This window comes from Kogia breviceps, chromosome 4 (genome assembly GCF_026419965.1).
Source record: "Kogia breviceps isolate mKogBre1 chromosome 4, mKogBre1 haplotype 1, whole genome shotgun sequence".
In the NCBI taxonomy this organism is placed as follows: Eukaryota; Metazoa; Chordata; class Mammalia; order Artiodactyla; family Physeteridae; genus Kogia; species Kogia breviceps.
The window spans coordinates 105910804-105932184 of record NC_081313.1 but is presented as its reverse complement, the minus strand read 5'-3'; the positions used below and the strand labels follow the sequence as shown (position 1 = coordinate 105932184).

The window sequence follows — 21381 nt, the reverse complement described above, 5'->3', positions numbered from 1 at the left end:
TTCTTCCCAGTTAGATCTCAAGCATCCTTCATGGTCATCTTTTTCATTCATTCATTCAATAATTAGTTCAGTAACTGGGACCCTGCACATAGAGAATAAATCAGATGGCTGCTGACCCCAGTCACAGTTCCAGTTGGGTAGGAGAGGCAACACTGAGTTAGGCCCTAGAGGACACACAAGATGTAGCTTAAACAAGCACCTCCACTGGGTACTCACCTGTGGACATTTACTTTTCTCTCTGCCTTTCAAGCTGACGGCTGAGGCTGCCAAGTATTTACTCAATAAGAAAGACTCCCACCGGTGAGGTGATGAAATACCTCGCTCCCTCAGAGGCACCCAGGACTACTGTTTGGCCTAAAAGACTATGTCAGCTTCCTCGTCTGCTCAAATGCCCATCACTCTGACTCACCTTCATGCTGGTTTTGAAAGCTGTGTATATGTCACAGTAACCACAAGGGAGTCCAGTTTCATCTGTTGTCATACTTGGACTTGAAAACTGGCACATCCTTGTAAATATATCCCTCTCGTTACTTGGATAAAATCCAAAATGACAAAAACCTTCCTAATTTTCTATCCTTCTCTAGACTGTTGCAATGAACATTTGAGAACGGTAATTCTCTGCAATAAAATGATTCACTTATATTTTGCATTCTTGTAGCACAAATGTTTTACCTCTTGAAAATCAGGTTTGTCTTACATCCTGCAGACTTGTGTATCCTCCTCCATCAATGTTTTTATTTGAACACTTAGAATACATTTGAAGTTGGCAGATTTGTTGACTTGGGGAAAAAAACCAAGTAGCATTATAAGAACAGATTTACCTGGCGAATAAGTTTAGTCAGTTAAAATAATTAAAAAACAGTCTGGTATTTGCTAGGAAGTTTTGATATGTATCACAAAACTCCCCATATCATAATGATTACCTGTCTTATAACAGGATTGTGTTTTAGAGGAAAAATTTGAGGTGCAGTTGTAGACTGGAGCAAATAGACATTGTCACCCAGCAACAGCCCAACAGTCCCATACCTAAGAGCTTAAAAATATCTGCCTGTTTTTTTTTTAACATCTTTATTAGAGTATAATTGCTTTACAATGGTGTGTTAGTTTCTGCTTTACAACAAAGTGAATCTCTGTCTGTTTTAATAAGTGCTTTGGAAGGACAGTATACTTAGTTGAAACCTTGATGGAAAGGCTGTAGCCCTGATGACATGGGGAAGTTCTCCAGAGAGCAAAGGGATCAGAGAGCCTATAGAACACTTGATGAAAAAAAAAAAAAAAAACCACTTAGGAAAAGCAAGGAGCGAGAGAGACTGTGTAGGAAGCACTTGTTGCTTCAAGTTCCTTGGCCTCAAGCAGATGCTGTTCCTGCGCCAGTCCCCAGAGCCAGCATGTGGGATCTGCTGATATGGATGCTTTGAGGACTTGTTTGGGTACCAGGTAGAATGAAAAGCACTACTCACTAAGCACTAGTGTCACTCCTGTGCTGGCAGGATGCTCTCACCGTGAGACAATAATTCTTCAATAGTTTTTCATTTCATGTAGACTAAAAACCCAAGTGCTTACACAGACCCGTGTGATCTAGCCCCCCTGGGCCTCGCTGACACACCTCCTATGTACCCTCCTCTCCTCATTCACCCTGCTACATTCCCACCAACATCTTCACTATTCCTACCAGACCCAGCATATTCCCACCTCAGGGCCTTTGCATTTGCTCTTTCCTCTGCCTGATAATTGTGCCCCTGATCTACACATGGCCAGTTCCCTCAGTTCCTTCAGATCTTTCCTCTCCAAAGTCACCTTCATATAATGAAGCCTTCCCTGGCCATCGTGTCTGAAATGTCAACCCAACCCCCATTGCTGAACACTTCAAATCCCTGTTTCCCGCTTTGGTTTTACTGACAGGCTACATCTGACTACTCTATATTTTATTTTTATCTTGTTGCTAGTCTCTCTTCTCCACTAGAATAAAAGCTCGGTGAGGGCAGAGTAGCTTCACTACTGCATCCTCTGTTCCTAAAACAGCCTTGGCCCATAGTAGATACTCATTTGTTAAGTGAATAAATGAATGAAAGTTAAGTGCATAAATGATACAAAATCACCATGGCAGTGATCAGTCCAGAGGTTTCAATTGGCATATCACTAGGCTGGTCCCTCAGTTTTTTCATCAGGCACATTTTTTTCTTCAAACAAAATTTTTCACTACTGCAATTTTTAAAGAAAATAAGCTGTTATGTTGTACAACATTGCAATTAACTTTTCCGAGTTTAATTTTTTTTAATAGAAAAGTGGAAAAGTTAGAATAGATCTCTTCTAGATCTATGGCTTAGATTCTATAAGCTATAAAAATGGTTTTCCGAGTTGTCCACTCATCTTTGCAGAATCTGGATACCTCTTCCCAAGATGGATTTGACCAGCACTGCAAGTGACATACTATTACAAAAAGAAACCTGGTAAGGCAAGATTATTTACAACTAGAGTCAAAAGAATATCCTGCAAGCATGGCTTGAACATGACCCTTACCCTAAAAAAGCAAACAGGAAACAAATGGCCAAGGAAATTGGCATTCCAGAATTTAAGATTCAGATTTTGTTTAAAAACCACAGAGCAAGACAGAGACAATTGGGGTTCAGCTCCTCCTTAGGAGAAGACCAAATCCATGGACAGAACCAGCCTCAGCCTTATACTCAAGAATACTTACCAAAAGGAGCCACATGAGACCAGACATCCACCCCAAGATCTCAATCAAACATTCTAGTTCAAGCCTTCAGGGGGAACCAATTCCTTGATACTGCAAACAGGAAAACACTAGCCAAACAGGCATTCCAGAATCGAGAATTCAAATGTGGTTCCAGGACCCAAGATCTCTGTACCCTGGGCAGAGCAGAAGTGAGCCTGTGAATTCCTTGGTAGATGGTCCAAATGGCAGACCTGGTCTGACAGCTCTGCAGCGTGAAATTGACCTGTGCACTCTCCCAGGCAGATCTCATCATTTTCCTTCCTGCAGTTCTTTCAGCAGGAACCAACCATTTCTACCTTTCTCCCATCCCATGTATCCTCTGTCCCTTGTGTGATCCAAGGACAAAGTGTCATGAGGCAGCCCATGCAGGCTGTGCAGGGAGGAGAGAACTTTCCTCTACTCTAACACTTGGGAATTATGTGCCAGTACTGCTGACTATAGGAGGAGACCCAGATACTCAGTATCCTTTCTGGCCCCAATACCAAGAAGAATACCAGGATCACCAAGAACAGACTGACGTGGGACTGCCGCAGTTGGAAAACTATTCTCAGCCTCAAGATGAGCACAAAAAACAACCACCACAGGATGTGGGCCAGGTGGACATATCTTACTTTCTGCAGTGGTGGGATGAGTGCTGCCAGGCTCTGATTGCAGAGTGGGATCCTCAAAAAGGGACCCACTGAGAGACTGGTGGCCACAGCACACAGAGTCATGCCCTCAGCCAACAGCACCAGCAATATATAGAAACCTCAAGAAGCCTTTAGGTCAACTCCTGCCATCCACAGATTGTCAGTAAAAGGTACAAACTTTTTTGAATCTTGATCCCCAGGAAGAGGACCCTCCAGGATTTTCAGGCTCTTCTGAACACTCTGCAAAGCTCACCAGGGCTTGGGCTTCAGGAGGAAGAAAATAGCATTCTGAACCTGATCCAGGCCTCCTTTTTTCTGATGCAGATCAGAGCAATTTAAAGAACAATGAATAAGGAAATCTTCCTGTCAGGGGCAAAACTAAGGCAGGGGAAAGGAAAAACCACTTGTAAACCAACAAGGAGATTGTTTTTCTTGTGGGCAGTGGTTATCTTCTGTACTCCACTAAGTGAAGGATTGTTTCCAAGCTCCACACTGCCTCTGGAAGCACCATGGGCACTAGGTGGTGGACATGTCTGCTGAATTCTTACAGAAAAAGTAAGTAAGTAAGTAAATAAATAAATAAATAAATATAAATATATAATATAAATAAAATAAAATAAAATAATAAAAATTTTTAAAAAATAAATAAAATTACTGACGAATATGGCCTTCTCTCTGTAATCACCACGTCCTCCACAGTCTGGAAAATCCACAAACTGTAACCTAACTCAGGCAAGAACAGATCTCCGAGGGACATATTAGAACTTCTTTCCCTCCTGGCATCATGAGAGGGCAAATTTGAAATCAGTTCACTGTGTGGAAAATGAAGGGATGCTGTACTTCCTGATGATGTGAGCTCATAGAAGTGAGCTTTTCCCCAAAGTTCCGAGGGTTTAAAATGTGAACTAGATACTACCTCAGCATCCACATTAAGGGAGTGATTAAATGGACTAGGACAAATCCATAATACTGAGTAATCTTCCCTTGGAAGTGTATTTTTACTTTGGCTATTTAAAACATACAAAAAATTACAAGGAAATTATAATAGCAATACCATATCCTCACTGAACATAGTCTAATTATGCTAATATTTCCACATTTTTAGTTTTTTGTATATATTTGCATATCTGTATATATATATGTCCATAAGATTTCTCCTCTTACTATAAATACATTATATATTAATCTAAAACTTGGGATAACCATTCTCATTCTCAGTCTTCTCCCTTTTGAAAAGGTAAATTCTTAAAACAGATTTTGGTATACGTTGGGTTTACCTTGGCAATAAAAATGTCTTTAAAAAACAAATGGTTTTCCAAGTTGGCATCTGGCAAGCCCTGTCAATATGGAGAATCCAGGGCCTCACGGCTGCAATTCTGCTCAGGTGAATCTAGGAGGATGTCTGGGAATCTATATTTTTACGAAGCTCCCTGGGTAATTCTGATGATCAGCTGCTTTTCGCACCTGAATTTCTGCTGACCTACAGTCGACATGGCGAACAAAGCTTTGGGTGAAATCCTAAGAGGCAGGCCAGGAGTCCCCCAGGCAAGCCCCTTCTTGACAAGGCTGCCGTGCGCACAGCTAGAGGAGAGAGGTCACATCTGATGTGCTCTCTGTGTCGCTGCCTGTTTACCCCAAAGGGCTCTGCCTGCAAGTGTAACTAGCTGACCCAATGCCTCCGTGGCCCTCACAGCCCTGCTCCTCCTCTAATTGCCTTAAATCTCATCTTGCCAGTTCTAACGTGGCTAAATTATCTCCAGAATACCCAGAGAAAATGGTGAGTGTTTGGGAGTTTTTGTTTTTGCTTCTGTTTCCCAGGGCATGGATGGATCCTCAAAAGCTGATCTGGAGAGGAGTCTCTCTTTTCCTTCCCATGAGGAGTGAGTGAGTCACAGGAAGGGAAGGGAAGGGAGAGATCAAACCTTGGGGTGGAAGCATGGTGACCCCCAGCTTCCATAAGTGTTTAACAGCCACCATGGCCATCTAGGGAGCAAGTGAATCCCCTCTGCAGGTCTGAATCCAGGGTTTTCTTCTTGGAGCTCGCTGGAGTTGTGATATGTCCAAGAAAACCGATAAAAACATTGTCACAGAGAGACATGTGAATACCTTGGCACTAGCTTGGGAGGTGAGGGAGAGTTGTTTGTATGGGAAAGCAAGTGAGGATGTCTCAAAGATGGTGCCACAAAATGAATATAGGCTGGGACCTGATGGAGGGGGGAAAACACCCAGTGACCAGAAATTGCTGGATGGGCAGAATGTAGTGCTGTGTTCCACCTCCTACCTACACCAGTAGGGCAAAGGTTTTACTAGGGTGAGGGTAGGACAGCAGAAGTTAACTTACTCCATCACTCCCTTTCGGGGCATGGTTCCTTCTCACCCACTTCAGGGTCTCAGATCACAGCAGACTGTTCTACAGAGGGGTTCTTTGATAAGACACATGAGCATTGTCAGCATAACAGTGCACCTGAGTTATGCCAAGAGGAAATCAATCTAAGCAGAAGAAAAGTGTTTTGGAATCTCTCTCACCTCTTCCTATGAGCAGACCTGAAGTCCCCTCCCATAGGTCTGGCTCCTCAGGAGAGAATAATGGATGAACACAATGACTGACAGCCTGGCCAGAGGCTGAAAGGTAAATATGGCTTCTGGTAGGGAAACAGAAGATTCAAGGGAACGGGAGACCCAGGAGTTTGGGAGAAAGGAACAAAAAGAAGAGACAATAGATGAAGGACAACTTCTGTGCTTATCTGAAGTGGAATCCATATGGATTCTACTGAAGTGAATCCGTATGGACTCAAGTCACTTGGAGGACTAAAAGATGATTTCCATCATTTGAGCCACGTGTTGCACTAGAGTGACTAGCAGTGAGACTTTCCTGCTTTTCTTCCTGGGTGCACAGGGGTTATATGAGCCTAAGTCCTTATCAAATGAGGAATGCCAATTTACTTTGTGTTAATTTTCAAAAGATAATATACTTTCTGGTGTTGTATGGCATTGAGAAATAAAATGATGCTGTAGTAATAATAGTATTGGCAGGTTTATTTTTTTGCTAATGAAAATTAGCTGTGGAGAAAGATGGGATCAAGGAGTCGTCATTTTTGTTGACCAGGACTTTGTATAAACTATTCAGGGGAACGGGGTTTGTGGAGAGGAGGTAGAAGTCATTTTAGTGTCACTGACTTGACACTGCCATTACATGTCTGTGACAACAGGACCCTTGGGTGCAATCATTTTCCTATGCAAAATTTTGAGTGACTTGTACAGCTCTGCTTCACAACACACAGCTCTCTTTCTTCCCTCTCACCTTGCCCCTCATTTTCTTCCTTTTGATTGATTAGCCCTGGGGTGACTGTGATGACACCGTTGAATTTTTCCAGTCCCCTAGATACAGTGCTAGGTCTGGACTCAGTACTTCTTGACTGGAGTTAAGGAATCTATGCATAAGGTGTAATAAATTGCAAAAAAATACTGCAGTGGCAAAGACTCTCTCCTTGACCAAACTTTAGTCAGGCTCCTCTGGGCCATTTTCTTGACTAGACCTCATCCTTGAACCTTGTCCTCAAGAGTCCAGTAGTAGCAAAACTCCTCCTAAGTTACTTTAGCAAGAATCTCCCATCCTTGGTATCTGATCACCCTCAATTTCTGATCAGATTCCTCATCCTCTGCCACCCCAGGTGATATCTGGTGAGTAATGAGAAAAATCTATCCATTATCGGAGGCCCAGAATCTGCTTAGCCAGGGGACTTGGATTTCAACTAAGGGAAACTCAGAGTTCCCATATGGAGAGAGGTCTGGATTCTAGGCCCTCCTGTATCCTATGGAATCTTATACCATTGTTAGTCCCTCTTCCTTGTAAATGTTAACTTTTTACTGGCTCCAAGCAATTAGCATTTAAATGTAACTCAGTTGCTACCATCTTAGAAAGGAAATAAAATCTTTTAACTACTTGAAGCCTCTTCAGCTGTTGCCCTACCACGTATTACCCTTCACAGATACAACTTCTGGAAAGGTTGTCTGTACTGTGACTCCCTTTCTGCATATCTGCCTCATGTTAACCCCTTAAAAGCACTCTAGCTTTTGTGTTTAATGACATTACTAAGCTAGGATTTGCTGAAGTTACTAATGTCACTGAATCCAATGGACTTGCTTCAGTGTTCATCTTGAATGACCTCTGAGCACTTGCCACTGTTGACAGCCCCCCTTAAAACACTCTTCCCTTGACTTCTATAATATGATGCTCTGTTTTCCTCCAAACTTTCTGAATACTCCTTTGGTCTCATTTTGTGGGCTCCTCCTCAGAGCAATTACTGCAGGGAGATCCTTACATTCCTGGTCTTAAACTTTCTTCTTTCTCTCTATAGATAATTTCATTTACTCCTGTGGCCATGGTTGTAGTCTATTTGTGTAAATGATGCCCAAATTTACAACGCTAGGTCACACATGAGCTCTGGACCTTGGACTCCTCTCTTGAGATATAAACATCTCAGATAAAATATGTCCCCAGCTGAACTCATTATCTAACGTACAAAACTGATCTCCTTCCAGTATTTCCTAGCTGAGTAAAATGGCATCACCATGCATCTACTTGCTAAGGACAGAAACCTGAGAGTTACTTTAGCTTTCTCCTTTACTCCCATCCTCTTCCATCCATCTTGTCACAAAGTCCTGTAGATTCAAACCTCTAAATAATGCTTAACTCTGTCTAATTGTCTCCATACCCATGAGGTCAGGCAAGACGCTCCCGCAACATCTTTCACATCCGTGGCCTTGTAATTCTTATTCAAAAATTATTTTTTTAAATCTCTGTGAGGTACTATTTTATCAAGGACTTTTCCAAACTCCACTATTTGCCCCTCAGGTTTAGTCCTTTATGGCCAAAAGGAACTAACAAGCTGCTGGGGACAGCTTATCAGGTGAATCGTATGTGGGCTTTAGAGTGGTACACCCGAGCACTTCGACATTTATTGTTGGAATCTACAGGGTCCGATTAAGAAGAGACCAAGTGAAAAGTGCGTTTTAGGGAACGAACCATAAAAGTGGTTTAAGTGCATGAGAAGCAATAGTAGAATTGAAATGGGTAAGAAAATATCAAAGGAGGGAGGCCCTTGTACACTTGAGAGGAATAACTCACAGAAACAAATACTGTTTATAAGTCGTACCTCCTATACAAGTAATTGTACCTACCTTTATTTTAATTAACTTTTTCTTTCATTTTTATTTTGTGCAATTGGTGTTAGTTTAAATTTCACAGAAATTAGACAATACCAAGTTATTAACAGTTAACAGTACCTGACTCAGGGATGGGTGGGGACCAGGCGTGCCTCTGTTAAGTTAAACTGACAGCATAAAAATGCCCTGTTCCTGAGGACAGCCTGTGGAGCATTATTCTTTCAATTCCTCCTCCCAGTGGAATGCTATTCCAATTTTATCAGCTTGATTTTATTTTTTTGAAATTTCAAGATGTAATTTCATCTTGAAATTACAAAAGATAATTCAAAAGCGATGGAGAAATTCCCCAAGAGGGAACTCAAACAAGCTGTTCTTTATTTAGGAAATCCTCTGATATTTCGTGCAAATTCATAGATGTTTTCTCGTTAGTCACCTACGCTGTCATGTAAATTATATGCCTTGAGAACATGATCAAAGGTAATGGTAAAGGAGTTATTTTCAGGTTGGGCTTAAGTCCAAGGCACTTTAGAGAAGCACAAAAAATTGTCTAGGAGACTAGTGAAACTTAGAAAAATGCTTCCATCCTGATACTAGGAAATTTTGTATATATTTTGGATGTATTGTACATAACCTTTGGAAAAATAATATTTATAATTTTTAGAGGTGTCAAAGAACTTCCATAACTATGATTTCACTTTTTTCTTTTTTCCATAGCCCCCTCCTCCATACTTGTAAGAGAAGGAAAAGAGGGGAGGGGGGGAAGGGAAGTGGGGAAAGAATGAACATTTATAGAGCACTTACTTTATGTCATTTTACTAAGCACTTGTTTAGCAATCATAACAAAGCAGAGTAAATCTTTATGTTTTGTTTCTGTTATTATGACTGATGCCACTAGAATCCTTATATCCAATTTCATCACTCCTCTCCACCTCTGCTGTCAGGTATTCATGTAAATCCATGCAAGCCTTGGCCCATAGCATATCCTCCTGATCTGGGGTCACAACATATCCATAGGGGTCATTTTCTGAGCACTTCTCAATTGATTATGGAATATTCCTGGCTTTACAAGAATAAAATAACAAGCCAGGTGTCTCATTCTTTTTTGTTTTCATCTATTATTAATTTCTGATCAGAAAAATGCTAAGATAACAGGAATCCTAGGAATTGGCAGCAGGATTACCATTAAGACTTGTGGGCATTTGTTCTGGCCACTTTCCAAGATGACCCTCCCAGTGTCTCTAGGTTCTAAGCACCTGGATAAACAAATGCTTAGTGACACGTTTGTTTTCAGCAGGCCAAGTTCTCATTTTGTCTCTGGTTTAAGATATAGAAATTATTTAAATTTAATCTGTATTATGTATTATTTGGTAACTTCTATTCTTTAAACCACTTAAATTTAACCTTCAAATGAGAAAGTGTGCCTAAAATTGCATAAGTTTCTGTTTTTTTAAAGACTCAGATTGGATTTAGTCAATCACGTAAGGTGATTTTTACTTGAGATTAGCTTCAAAGAATCAATATCATCTGTGAATATACCAGTCAGGGTGATTTCAGCTCGGAATAACAGGACATGTGACTCGCAGCAACTTAGACAATGGGGAGTTTATTATCGCACGTAAGGTGAAGTCTGGGGAATTCCAAAGTTAGCTCATTCTGTGGCTCACAGAAGCCAGGTTGGCTTCTCCTGGATTCTCTTGTTTCTCCCTCCTATTTGCAAGGTGACTGTTCTTTACAGGGCATTGTCTAAAAGTTGGAAGACAAAGGAAAGTCTTGTCTTTTTAAGAGTTAGGAAATCTTCCATGATGCCCACAGCAGATTTACCTTACTTTTTGTCTTTGTCTATGATCATATCACATTCCTAAAGCAGCCCTTGACGCAGAAATAGAATCCCCATTATTGGTTAAGACTAATAAACATTAACATTTTAGGGTGGGTGGGGAGGACCTTTGAAACACATTATCTAACTAAATTACTAATAAAACTGGGATTCCATTAAGAAGGAAGAAGAATAGTGTTTTCGTTTTTTCTTTTGATGTGTGTAGGTCACTAATAGTGTCTACCATAGTGAATAAAATTTTTATACAAAATGCCAATAGTAGTGTGGCATTCAGTACTATTTTTGTTGCAAAAAACCTGAAAGCCCAACTCTAACTGACTTATGTAATAGAAGGAATGTATTGAGATAGGACTAGTTTCAGGCAAGACTTAAACTAGTAGTCCCAGGAATGTAACTGGAGATCTTTTGGCCTCTGTGCTTTTCCTTTATAATGTCAGCTTCTTCCTAAGCCTGGTAGTATTCTGGTAGCCAGATGATTGCCACTGTCTTCCAGGGATAAACCTCCTTCTATCTAATGTCAAAGAGAGCGTCTACCTGTATCAACATAGAAAAGTAGGAGGATTTTCTTTCCCATAAGCCTCAGCAAATATCCCTCACTGGCTCATAGTTGATTACAAAAAGCTCATCTCTGAACCAGTGGGTGGGCTATACAATTGACTTTTAAGCTTATAACATTGTAATGCATTTAAAGCAACACAATTTATGACAGTGATTTTCTGACAGAAGTGAAAGGAAGTGAGGCAGACTAGCAAATGAATGAATGAATAATGAGGAAATAAAGACCTTTCCCAATTATTATGAGTTTCATATTGCAGCTATTTCCCTAGCAAGAATTCCAATAAGTTAAATAATCATTGTCTGGAAGACAGCTTAAAATAAAGCAAATCATAAAAATCAGATTTATAGGAAACATCTAGTAATAGCCACACCAGTATTAAAATTCTAGCAGAATAAGAAACGGGTTGTTTTGGATGGAATTTATTGGTTTTGAAAAAGATGAAGAAGTTATTCACAGTGACATTTTGATATTGGGGAAATTGAGTTAATTATTTTTTGGCTAAAGAACTCATGCAGAATTAGTTTAGGTTCAAATTTGGCTTGGACAGAAATAGTCACAGATGTAGAGAACAAACTTAAGGTTACCAAGGTTGGGGGGGGCAGTGAGATGAACTGGGAGACTGGGGTTGACATGTAGACTCTACTATGTATAAACTAGAGAACTAATGAGAGCCTGCTGTACAGCACCGGGAACTGTACTCAGTGCTCTGTGGTGACCTAAATGGGAAGGCAAGCTAAAAAAGAGGGGATATGTGTGTACGTATAACTGATTCACTTTGCTGTACAGCAGAAACTAACATGACATTGTAAAGCAACTGTACTCCAATAATATAAATAAATAAACAAGTAATAAATAAAAATACCCCTCCCCCCCAAAAACCCCAAATTTGATATTTGTTTCTCATTTGAAGAGACTTTTAAAATCTAAATAAATAAGAAATCTTTTTCGTGGCATGTACTTTTTAGCACACAGTGATGTTTAATGCCAGGAATGTCAACATTTCTAAAATGTCTACTATATACATCACAGACTAGAAAAAATATATATTCATACATTCTAAAATATACCCTTGGATAAATTAATAGTGTGTAAAAGCCAAAAAGTGAATTTTATGATTCGGCATGGAAAGAGAGGGCAGCTCCCAAAAGATGCACAGGGAGGGAAGGAGGGCCCAGGGCCTATACTACTTGGGTGGCCACTGCAATAATTTCCTAAAATCTTGGACAAATCAGCCTCTCTGTGTGTCAGCCTCTTCATTTATAAAACAAAAATGTCAGTCTATATAATCAATGAAAAACTTTCCTGACTCTAGGATTCTATGATTGTATTAGGGACTTTGGACTTCTGGGCGTATATTCTAAACTATTTTGGGACTTAATGCGTTGTTAGTTTAAAAGTTGGTGTTTAAGTTTCTTAAACCTGGTATAACAGCTCATTCTACACCTATATTCCTCAGTAGTGGGTACATGGTAAGTGCCAGATGTTGTTGCATGAAATTGGAAGCGATGATGGTGATTATGACTCAATCTGCTTTGGCAGATGAATGATAGGAGTGAATGGCTTATTTAATATCTCCCTCCTTAATTAGTAGCCCCCCAAACTACTTGTCAATCCTTTCTTATAGAAAAACAGCCAAAGGGTGAGCAGAAATAACTTGGGTAATACTTTAGATTTTTTCAACTTCCTGGAAATTATGAACCCTATTGATGATACACCACAAAGTTACATATTTACATACAAATATGAGTCTCCCATATGGGGGAAATAAGAAAGTTGCCAAGGAAGAATTTCAATTAAAATTGAAAAATAAATTCTTAAAAATGATTCTATGTTAATGGCTGGTTTAATAAATGTTTGTAAAGCCAATAAGACAGCTTAAATCTTCAAATTATCATCTCTTGGCAGGGATAGTATAGGAGTGCAGGCGTGTGTTGTATCTCTACATGTGTACGCATATGTCTGTGTGGTCCAAGAATATCCAGAGAAGGAAGAATATCCAGACATAGGAAGAAATAGGGTAAATGACTAGTATTCAATGGGAAGTCCTTTGCTGGACTTACCCCACCTGAAAGCTGCACTCTCTGTCAAGATAGCCCATCTGGCCCCTGCAGTACAGAATAGATAGAAGTACAGAGGGACAAAGAGAGAGAAGGAAGGAGAGAGGGAGAGGGAGATCTAGCACAGCACCATAGCAGAGGGAAAAACTATAAGAATGAGCAGTTATGTGTAATTTTACAGAGGATGCTTTGGAAAAAATTGACTCTCTAAAGTCCCAGCACTGTTCTATACACTAGCAAAGTAGAATCTGCTATAGAACCTCAATGAAATAAACTTTGTGCTTTGAGAGAGAACTTTGAACAACTGCAGATAGACAGACTGAGAATTCTCTGTGTGAGTACAGAAGCCCTGAAAAAAGTGATTCTACCATTTAAGTCTGAAACTAGAAAAGTGCAAGACATAGGAGAATCCTGTGCAGCCATGGCAGTGGTGCAAAATATGGCCAGGACCAGGAAGGAATTGCTTTGTTTTTTCATCCACAAATTCCTTAATGAATAGGATTGAAAATTAATAGGAGAAACTGAACAGTTTGCTCAAGGTAAATTTAGAAAACTGTATATAGTATGGCTTATAGGATGGTTTCTGGCACTCCCAATCCTTTCATCTTTACAAAGTTCTGAGTCAAGAAACTGTTCAGATGTCAGAGACAGGCATGGAAACCAGGTGGAAGCACCTGACTGTAGCAATCCAGTATTTGGAGTGGTAAGACTGGATAGGCAGCACCATTTCCCAAGTGCTGCTTGTGTGAGGCCTGATGCTATCTGGATGTGTCACACATTCCATGTACATATGTACACTGTAAATACGTATACATATCAGCGTGGCCAGGAGTCAGTGGAGCCCAGCTAAAATAGTATTTACGTTCGACCAAATGCAAAGTGGTTTACCTCCCATCCATTCATGCTATGCTTTTATATAAAAACCAATCAACATAAAGTTTTGATCACATTAAAAATTCTAATGAATTAACATCAATGAAGAGAAAAATGTAAATAAATGGAATAATACAAGTTATCATTTCTGAGTGGGATTCATTTGGTTTGGGGGGTTTGGAGATTTGAACTCATTGATTCATCTAACAAAGTGCCTATTATACATAAACCTTTAAGATAGGCCTTAGGGATAAGACAGTGACTAAAAATCAGTCTCTACCTTCACGGAAAAATGTAAATGCTCAATTCCTCTTACATTAGTCACAGTAAACTTGTTTGTGTCAATAAATCTGTTAATTGACTCACTTTCAAGATAAAGAAGTACAAATGCCCTAATACAAAAGACATTTCAGGATGAAAGCAGGCGTCTTGAGAAATAGTAACTTTAAATGTAAAATACACCCCTAAGTTTCCTACAGGTGAGAGGATTGTGAATAGAATGATATACAAGAACCGTCTTCTCTGTGTAGAATATAAAACTGTAGTATTAATATTCAGAGAAGGGAGCAATCTGTGTTCAAATTAGGGCCCCTCTGATCATTTGCTCTGTGTGCTGTGCAGGGTTACTTAAACTTTCTGTGCTTCAGTTTCTTCATTTGTAACTAGGCCTATCAATACATCAACACAGTATCTCATAGAATTATAAGAGACTTATGTGGGTTAATTCATGTTGAAATCTTAGAACAATGCCTGGCACATGTGCAATAAATGTTAACTATGTCATTATTAATGTCTACCTACTGTTTCTAATCACATTCCCCAAATCAAAGTTCACCATCTTCCTGTAAATCACTTGGTGTTTCTATTTAGCAGAATGGTCAAGTAGAAGTTTTCATTTGTACAGTTTCACAATCCCATAGTTCTATTTCCAAAATCCTAAAAGCTCTGGAAAATGAAAGTTTTTCATAGCTCACCTGGTGGCAAAATCTCACCTGATCTGATCTGAATTCACCTGGCAGCAAAATCTGATCTGAACTGATAGGAAGCTATTTATAGTATTTATACATCCCATTCAGTGTAAATATTAATATATTTGAGTATGAATATTATCCCTGCCCCTGTTGGAATTACCTTTCAGGTTTGAAAAATTCTGCATTCTGAAACATATTTGACCCCCCAAATTTCAGATAAGAAATTATAGAGCTGTACTAGTGAGGACAGAGAGGGTAGAAGAAATTTCCATCTCTGGCTCTGTAAGGCAAGATTTATTAAGTGAGGATGTGAGTTTCTCCAATTATAAACATCTTGAACCAATCAGCTCTTCAGATCTGAAAAAATGTGAAACTCATTTCCTCCATTATATTCATTATCACCAGATCAATCTTCCCTCCTACTTATTATATCTGCTATAATTTCCAAGGAACAGTTATTTTGGATTGGGAACATTTATCAAGATACATAATTCTATCCCTCCTCCAATTATTTTAATTTCTTACCCCTCTTTCCCATTCTCTATCCACATTCATACAAATACACCATCAGATAGAGGTCAAAACAAACTCAAATTTTTGGGTAAGCAGTCAAGAAGGATGTGTCTTGCCAAGCCTCTTAACTCCATTTTGCCCTCTAGCACATGTACTATTATGAGTGAGCCACTGGTTGGAAGAACTGTCTAGTCTTTACGCAATTTTGTCTGGTTTTGTCCCAGAAAGTTGACAGTAGATCCTAATCTAAAAGGTCTATCCTTGTTAACAGCTCTTAAGATCTCCAGAGTTGTCCAGGAGAAAATTCTTCTAAGCCGCCTTCCTCTCTTTCTCCAGAGAGTCTCAAGTCATGTGTTTTAAAATTCTCCAAAATAGACTTAATCTCCACATCAGATTTAACCACAATAACTACAGATGGGTTTAAAAATCTGCCCCCCCTCACATTACTAACAGAAAGCAGCAGTCTAGCTAGAAGTGAACCTGAAAATCTCTTTTCCAGTGCATTCACGATGTTTTCTTTCCCTTTTGTGGCCAAGGATGCCTCAAGATGTAGAACTACTTCGTTACTAAGGAGGCCAACAGTAAAGAGGCAAACGCAGGTTTATAACAGATATTAATCCAAACAAGTGGAACATTCATGCCCCAATGAGGCAGAGACCCAATTTTGAAGGAAATATGGTAAAGAGGCATGTGCATTTGAATTCTCCCTGGGCCATTTACTCATTGTGTGTCCTACTTTAACTTCTTTGGGCTTCATTTTCTTGATCTGTACCATAGGCACCATAATATCTGCTTTTGCAGAACTACTCCAGGTCACAGAAGAAAATTACTGAATGGGATTCAAGTTTATATCTGTTTGACTCTAAAAACACCGATCTTGCCCTTGCATCATGCGGTCCTTAGAAAGTTCATGTGTAAAACAGAACACTCCCTCTGCTGCTAAACAACCATGGCTAGCTGTCAATACAGCGTGAGAGAGCGTTTGGACTGTTTAACTTTTGATGATGGAACCTGGTATTGATCAGGGCTACAAGCAGAGCACAGTGTTAAAAAATCAGTGTTAAATCTAAAAGACTATCTTGACCTAAGTAGCAAGGTGTCAACAGGTGGGGCAATCTGCAGCTGGCTGTGGTTCTTCCGTGGTAGAAGGTAAACCTGGTTACAGGGTAGCACATAGCAAACCTTAGAAAGTCCCACTGAAAGCATCTGGAGCTCATTGAGAGCTGAACAGAAGAGGAAAAACTATAGCAGAAATTTCAGTTGCTTACAAAAATCTAAACAGAGTGTGGAGAGTCCCTCCTCCGGAGCAATCCTGGGTGTCTCAGATATGATGGCTCCAAGGAATACTTCCTTATCACCAAAAGGAACTCATTTAAGACAAGAGACTGACTGCCCGCATCCCTTTCAAGATTTTCATTACCTAGGAGCTAGTTTTCTCCTGTGGTTTCTGTAAAGGCAGAAGCCCTTGGCTTCCTGGGATACTTAGGTTTCAAAAGATCTTTGGTATAACCTTTAAGCACCACACTTAAAAAAGTTAACAACAGGGTCCTACCGTATAGCACAGGGAACTATATTCAATATCCTGTGATAAACCATAATGGAAAAGAATTTTAAAAGAATGTATATATATGTATAATTGAATCACTTTGCTGTATAGCAGAAATTAACACAACATTGTAAATCAACTATACTTCAATTAAAAAAAACAGTAAAATATCACTTCTCTTTTTCCTAAACCCAGGAACGTGTTCACACTGGAGATAACAGGAAAACAGCTTAATAAGCCATCGTTATATGCTGTTAATGAGGGTGTTCAGTTTATGCTTTAAAAGGGGGCTCCTGGAAGAACAGCCTGAAGACACCGTCTCAGGTCAGTGACATTTCCTGCTAGATATTGTTTGCTGACAAAAACTTTTTGGTGAGAGGTTGAGGTGGTGGGTGTGTAACTAAGTGGGTATAGGTCTTAAACTAATGGGTGAAGGGCTTGAAATAAGGTAAAAAGAGAGAACTCATTCCCTCCCTCTTTCTCAGTTTTACTGTATGTTGTCATCCCTTCTGTGGACCGTGAAGAAAAAAACGCTCCCTCTATATCTCTATTTCTATCAATAAATACATATAAATTGTGGAGCACACCAACTGATGGTGCTGAGAAGAATACATTATGTTCTGTTTTAGTTCCCCGTGATCAAGTTATAGGAGAGGGTATAGTTTTAGGGTCCATTTAGACTATAAGTAAGCAGTAACACGTCCAGAATCACTAGGACCTCCCAAATTTATACAATAGCAGCAGGTTTTCGACAGCCATCAGCGCACCGTGGATTATTGTTAGTATTTGCCCGTCTAAATCTCAGACCCCTGCTCTGGCCCGTGAACTCCTTGGGGACTGAGACAGGGTGTCACCTGGTTTCTGATCTCCAGGGTTTGCGCCATTACGTGGCCCACAGTGGTGCTACACAATGCTGGGACTCTTAGCAGTGCTGTCGGACTCAGGGTATGCCTTGTGAAATTTAAGAACGTGATCTCTGCTCCTGGATCTGATGATTGGACTGACTGTGGAGGGACATTGTTGGGAGCTATTTTGCGTTCTTAGTGGATGATGCGCCATATAGAGCTTAAAGGTCACATTTTACATAAAAATAAATATTGCAGTTGACTAATATAAGTCACTGAGAGCAAGTTTGTTTGTGTCTAGTAAAATTACATAATGCAGGAAGCTACAGGAAACTCACATTCTGCCTGTCTCTATTTTCCAGCTAAATTAGACTCCGAGAAAAGAAATAGGCTTCTCTCTCACAGCCTGCCACTTTTAAACAACCTCAAAGGTCTATTCCCTATGGGTCAAACTTTGGCAGAATACTGCTATTAGCCTGTGCATGGGGTCATGTGAAATACAGTGATCTGGACAGTCAGTGGTCCACCGTTTACCACTGGATACCACCTTTCTTATGGCTCCTGCATGGGAAAAGAACCCCCCAGGTTTAATGCAAATGGGAAAACAATGGGAATGGTTGGAGGTACTGTGCTGCATACAACTATTTAAACGGCATATTTATTCAGTTCTGAACAATGACTAGCACAACCCTGGGAGTTTATTATTGTCTGGATTTCCCTATCACACACCCAACCATTCAGAAGCACAGCTGGAAGTTTCCTTTTATATTACCTCATTCGACATCGATCACTCTCTAATAAAGATGGATACACTAACCATCAAACCTTAGAAGTGTAGAGCATTGGTTTCATTTGAACATGAGTTCTTTGTGATTATTTAGGAAGCCTGTATAAAGTGCTGCCACCCATTCTTGCCTGTTGAACTTTTGCATTTTCTATGTAGTGAGCATGCCAAGGGCTTCTGGGGATCCACTACACAGTGACCCAGTTTAAAGGCAGTTAGAGGATTTTGTAATACATCACCTGGAAAGCCATAAGGGCACATATCATTTTGCAGATGTACAGACAAGACAGGAAGGGTCTATCTAGCCCGTAACCTCAGGCACAAGATGCAGATCTGAGATCACTTTGAAGCTTTGGAGACTCAGGAAGATCAACTTTTCTTTGTAACACATTCTGATTATTTTCATCTTCTTAGAGGCACTCCCTCCGGTTTGTCTAAGTTTGACATGTCTCTTTCACACAGGCGCTTGATTTGGCAGACACAGAGGAAATGAGGAAACTGTGCCAAATTAAAATGAACACATGTTGAAAATATTGAAATTGGATCCTAATATTGATGCTTTTTCATAGGAGAGGCAATAAAAAAATCTTAGAGCTGAACTGCGATTCTGGTCTTCTCTGAGAAGTAAAAAAGTATATATAAACCATTCTATCAGGTTTTGAACTTTTCTATTTCTCTATCTTGACCAGAAAAGTTAAAAAAATAAAAGATGTCATTTACCAGTTCAGTAAATTTCAGTGCATCATTGTCTTAGGTACTTTACAACTAAAACTTAAAACAAACAAAAACCTTCTCTTTATTAGAAAGAGACCAGGTGTCAGAAAATACCAGTGCTGCTTCTAGTTCTTTCCTTAACTAGCCAACAACAATGGACAAATTGTTTAACGTTACAGTTTTATAGCTGTTGACATTGGGACCATCATATACTAAGGGCACAAAAGACTGCAAATTAGGTAGCAAATTTAAAAGTTGCAAATGTTAAAAAGAGAAAAAAATGTTTCCTAAATGCAATCCATTTCAAAGAACATGTTTATCCAAATCTAGTGTGGCATACCTCAGAATTTAACTGATTTCTTCTTTTAATTGGTCTCCTTTTTTCTCTTGGTAGCAGGGGGAAAAGGTCAACTTGAACTTGCCCACATAGGGTGACTACATCCTTGCAGTTTAAAACAGTAACTTCTCAATCCCAACCAGATTTAGGTTAGTCAGCTCTGGGGTCTTTTCACCCACCTTCTCCTGTAATTTTCCATGATAAATTCATTAGAAGTTCATACACCATACTGCTAGGGGTTGGCAGAAAGATGCCTGGTACTTGTGTGGTCCCCAGTGGTCAGTACTGTCCCAAGGTTTGCCTGTGTTCTTTGCTGATTGGTGTCTGTTGAGCTCTGGCTGTCTTCACCTGCTTTTTAGATGGCGCTCTGGAACTGGACGCGGAAGGCCCTGGTTTCTGACGTAGCCCATCTTCTCAGTCTTCATGCCATCTCCTGGTCCCAACCCTAGACCTCTTCAGGTCTCAGCTTTTGCCCCTACCCTAGTCAGGACACACACTGGCTTGCATATCTCCTTGATGGTATGTATGTGTGACACCTGGGAACCAGAAGTGCTCCTACTTCTGGCCAGTCAGCATGGGCTATCTTGAAGGGCAAACTCCTCAGGCTCTATGTGGTAAAGCGGTGAATTGGCTCACAGTTTAACTGGCTGTTTATACCACTGCCCATTGCTTCCTCCCAGAGGTTCCACCTTGTCTCTGTCTTGACAGACCTTTTCTCTCTTTTTCTTCTTTGTCTCCTCCTCCCAGCAATATTAAGGAATTAGGTTTTGTTTTTGTTTGTTTTGCATCAAATTGCATGATCTCCCTTCCTTCTCTGTAATGCAATCTAGGTCCACTTCTCCAAGCTTGGGTTTTTAATATATATTATAGGTTGAATAATAATAAATTTCCACTTTTGTAGGTAAAAAATGGTTAAATATTAGAAATTTCATGTGATCAAACCTATAAAAATATGATTTTGAGAGTCTGACAAAATTATTCTTCCTTATCAAAGCCTGATTTTCCAAACTGTTATCTCCCTATAGAACTTAAAAATCTCAGTTTGAATGCCAAAGTTAAACAATTATTCTTTGTACTGTATAATTGCTACTCTGCCCTATCCTGAGGAGTAACCCTCAGTCTCAAAGCCTATACTTAATGGCAAAAGGAAATTCAAGGGAGAAATAAAAATAAAACTAAATTGCTGAGATTAGAAATTATATCAGAGGGTGTTTCAAAACATTATTTTTCTACCACTACAAAAATTCAGATCAGAAGCCTGATGTGATAGTTCTAAGTTTTCACTGAGAAAGTGATATGATAGCACTAATGCACCTATATTTTATCAAGAAGAAGTGCTGCTAAAATTTATTTCTGAGCTAATTTAGTTGAAGTTTGTATTGTGTTTTGGGAAAGTGAAAGATGAGACAAGAATGACTGGTAATGTAGTTTTAAGAATAATATTCCATTATACTTCTATAAATATTAAGATTGAGAAAACTTTTCCTTATAAACTTTATTTCATTTAGTTCATGGTAAAAACATCTCTTAAGTTTTTAATGGAGAAACTGGTTTGGCCCAAGTTGAAGCGCTGTTAAGTTACATGACGAGGGGAAATGACTAGGCTTAGACTGTTAGTATGTTTTGAGTATTTCCCTCCTCAAAATAATCATCCATCCTGGGAAAGAACCATAACGTCGTGTGTCCCAGAGATGAATAAGCTGTGAGATATGTACAGTCAGCGTGTATATAAGATGAGGAATCCTGTGGTGTGACTCTTCTAAAGGAGAGCAAAATTATGGCTTTAAACCACTCTGAGTTGTGATTCTCTTCT

At 39.6% G+C, this 21381-nt stretch overlaps 2 protein-coding genes across 2 annotated transcripts in view; one reads left to right on the top strand and one right to left on the bottom strand.

Moving 5' to 3' along the window:
* CCDC192 (coiled-coil domain containing 192) overlaps positions 1–21381 on the bottom strand; it is a 225681-nt gene that overhangs the window by 5437 nt on the left and 198863 nt on the right. The gene's annotated exons all lie outside the window — the stretch shown is intronic.
* LOC136794005 (double homeobox protein B-like) lies at positions 2346–3515 on the top strand. The gene is given in 4 exon segments (XM_067031011.1): positions 2346–2422; positions 2736–2806; positions 2809–2949; positions 3179–3515. Coding segments are annotated over 4 exon segments (531 nt in total). The 3' UTR covers positions 3421–3515.